A 3,672-nucleotide genomic window follows, 5' to 3' on the forward strand; every position below is an offset into this window, starting at 1 on the left:
ATGACTTCATTATTTGGGGTATTATTGCTATAAAAATAATATTAATAGTATTATTATTATTGTGCTTTAGGCTGCACTGATAACGCAGAGGTCTCTTCTTCCTCTGGGCTGTTTAAAGGGCCAGTTTATCCAAAGCTGTGTATATACCAGCTGCTGTCAGGCTTCAGATGTCTGCATTAGTCCACAGTCCACTGTTTGTAAGCCATTGCTTTACTGCAAAAGTTCCCATCTACTGTAAAGAAATGGAGATAAGCAGGCACATAATTTGAAAAGGCATGCTGTAGCTGACTTTGTCTTTTCTGATCCATCGGTTTGTGTGGCTCTTTCCACAGGAGGGACCTAACCCACACTTTATTTACTTATATGATAAGTTTAGTGGAGTGTAGTGCAAAATACACAGTGTTTACTTTTAATTTAACAACATGAAGCTGCATCAAGTTTCCATGGTGACTGCTCAAGAAATTCTGCATTCATAAATAAACATCAGACTGTCAAAAGAGCTCATCTGTGCGAGACCACCGAGCTGAGAGCATTTTCAGGTCCAGATCCCCCCGTACGCCTTCGTTGAGAGCAGTTAAAGTTTTTCTTCCTGACTTTGATTTGAAAACGTCGAAATGGAATCAAGTCAAGGAATCTATAAACCTATCAGGGTAGGTGACGTTTTTGCTTTTACTGCATTTCAGTAATTTGAAGAATTTGATGTCGTTTTAAAAGTTGACAAACTGAGAATCCTTTTAAGTAACAATGACTAAATTGCTATTTCTTTGACAGGTGTTGTTCAACACACCGATTTATGAAACAGCTCTAAAGATCTGCTGGTATCTTCCGGGCTACAGGACTCAGGTTAGACCCAGATTCATGCAAACCAAAGCTGACAGAAAATATCAGGTCATTTCTGAGGACCTGAGAGTGGTGGTGATTAAATGTCTCCTTTACTTTTAGATTGCGATTATGACGGAGTTTCTCAGACTTCAGCAGGAAGATCTAATTCCACCGAACCTCACTGCTGAAGATCTGAGAGATCTTTTGGTGGAGAAGAGCAGGGAGACACTCAGAGAGCAGTGAGTTACTGTCACACCTGAAAGTCTGTTTGTGATGACGTGTAAGTGCTGAGAGAAAACCTCTGCTTTGCTTTCTTTTGAAGGCTGTGGGAGTTCGAGTTAGAGGATTTTGACGAAGAGGAAGCCAAACCTCTTCTAAGGCTGGTAAGACGAGAAAACCCACAAGACTTTTTTTCATTATGTGCACATAACCTTTAAACATAAGCGCACTGTAAATGTGTTTTCTGTTTCAGGTGTGGGCGGTGAACGTCAGCAATAAAATGAGGGACGTTGAATTTGAAGCCAGGATGCTTCTTCAGTTCCCAGAGGCCGTACCTCCTAAATTTCAGTGAGTCACATGTAACATACAGTTATTAACCCTGTAAGACCCAACCCATCAAAAAGCAGCCAGAAAATTCAGATTCTTTGGAACTGAGATGTTTATTAACCCTTTAAACAAAAGCCACAAATTAGTTCTTTGCTATGTCATGTTGTGTATGATTTACTTTTATTGTGTATTTATTTTTTGTATCACATTTGATACACTGGGTGTTTTTGGCAACTTTTTGTTAACGACAATGTTAACTTTAGACTAAAAAAGAGTTTTGTCCACAACATTTAGAAATTATAGCAAGTATTGATCATGTTGATGAGATCGAGGTCTCAGAAACTCATGTATGATACAAAGGCGGTTACAGGGTTAACAGTCCAGCTACAGTGTTTCAATATTTAAGTGATGCTTTGAATATGTTTAACAGATAACTCTTATCATGTTTTTCTACAGAGCACCTAAACTCCTCCGCGTGGTGAAGGATTACGTTGAAATCCTGAAAAAGAAGCAGCAGGAACAGCATAACAGCAAACTGCTCACCGCGCAGGAGGTAGTGATCGAGGTAGTTCCCCGCGTTCTCCAGGGCTTCTGGGAGCTTCCTCCTCGTCCCCTCCTAAACATGGCCTCCCAGAGTCTAAGTATCCTCTCCACCAGTGTCACCAAGGCCACTTTAGATCGTGTCTCCAGGAGTCTCACGGCGATGGAAACACAGGCCGTCTTCACCCGCTCTATCCGAGACGATATGGTCGACAGCATCCTGACGGAGATCAGACAGAAATTTCCTGAAGAAATTCTGTCTATCAAAGTTGCAAACTTTGCACCCGTGTTGCTGAAGACCATTGCTGATGTAGCAAGGATCCGGATATGTGACATCTTTGAGCCCCCTTCAAGTCCTGATGTGAAGAGCACAAATGGAGAGCGCTCCTCTGACGGCCTTTCAATGGCAAATGTTCCACCAGCCGAAGGAGCTCTGTCAGAGAGTGTGCCAGAGCCCGACGTTCCCCGTGAGGAACTTCTTTCTGAAAGGGCATCCAGTCTGAGTACTCGAGACCTTACGATCGAAGGAGCTCTGTCAGAAAGTGTTCCAGAGCCCGACGTTCCCCGTGAGGAGCTTCTTTCTGAAAGGGCATCCAGTCTGAGTACTCGAGACCTTACGATCAAAGGAGCTCTGTCAGAGAGTGTGCCAGAGCCCGACGTTCCCTGTGAGGAGCTTCTTTCTGAAAGGGCATCCAGTCTGAGTACTCGAGACCTTACGATCGAAGGAGCTCTGTCAGAAAGTGTTCCAGAGCCCGACGTTCCCTGTGAGGAACCCTATGGCGAGTCCAAATCCTGTGTTGAAGGCGAAGATCATAAGATCAAAGGATCTTGTTCGGAAATTGGGCCGGTTCCTGATGTTCCCTTTGAGGAACCTTCTCCTGAACCTGAAGCCAGCATGAAGTCCAAAGACCATGAGATCAAGAAGAAGAAAAAGGGCTTCTTCAAAAGACTGAGAAGTCTGTTCTGCTGCTGTTGCAGACCAAAAGTCACCGACTGACACTGAAGCTGTGACCCAGTGTTGGTGTTGCAGTAACTCTAAATATGTAAATATGTTCCTTGATGATTGTTGTTCATGTTTTTGGGGGTTTCTTTAGTTTTCAGTGGGCTGGGTGTTTTTTTCTCCTCCGTGTTCTTTACTTGATTCTTGTTCATAGTTCCTGATTTGTTTTCCTAGTTCTTGTTTCTTAGTTTTTAGTTTCTTGAGTCCACCTGAGTTTCCAGCAATAAAAGCTGCCGATTCAAGTTTCATTCCACGTAAGAGTCCTGTGTTTGGGTCCTGCTACCTGCCTGTCACAGCACACCATGACAGAAACTTTATAAACTCATTCATATTTCTACACGAGTCTCCAGCTATGTTAAAGATTTTTTTCTTTCAAACATTTGTAAGAATCTCTTATGGTTCTCAAAATACTTCCACAAGTCCAGTAAGTGTAGTGCAGTAACATATTGGTGGTATTATTTTTCATTATTATTTTTAATACAATTATTTATTATTTTTAATGCACTTCGAACTGAAACTGGTATATAAAATGTACTTCCTGTAGAAAATGCAGTGTGAATGCTAATAGCTGAATAGTTTGAGTTGAATTTTTATAATTGCTGAAATCTTTGGTGAAAAACATGTTACAGTTTTTGCCCGTTGCTTGAACACATTTTGCAAAACTTCACTCATTGTGCCAAAACTCTAAACACAAGTAAACATGACACAACAAAATATACCATTCACATCTGTGCCAAACTGAAACTCTGCTGTCAAAACCTAAC

At 41.7% G+C, this 3,672-nt stretch overlaps 1 protein-coding gene across 1 annotated transcript; it reads left to right on the plus strand.

The window, feature by feature from the left end:
- Positions 1–283: 283 nt before the first annotated feature.
- LOC120720440 lies at positions 284–3,351 on the plus strand. Its single transcript, XM_040010128.1, has 6 exons — positions 284–650; positions 772–843; positions 943–1,061; positions 1,145–1,205; positions 1,295–1,389; positions 1,825–3,351. The coding sequence occupies exons 1-6, from the start codon at positions 615–617 to the stop codon at positions 2,903–2,905; spliced, it is 1,464 nt and encodes a 487-aa protein (XP_039866062.1). The 5' UTR covers positions 284–614; the 3' UTR covers positions 2,906–3,351.
- Positions 3,352–3,672: the final 321 nt, after the last annotated feature.

The sequence above is a fragment of the Simochromis diagramma genome, unplaced genomic scaffold (genome assembly GCF_900408965.1).
Source record: "Simochromis diagramma unplaced genomic scaffold, fSimDia1.1 OVJJ01000585.1, whole genome shotgun sequence".
Taxonomy (NCBI): Eukaryota; Metazoa; Chordata; class Actinopteri; order Cichliformes; family Cichlidae; genus Simochromis; species Simochromis diagramma.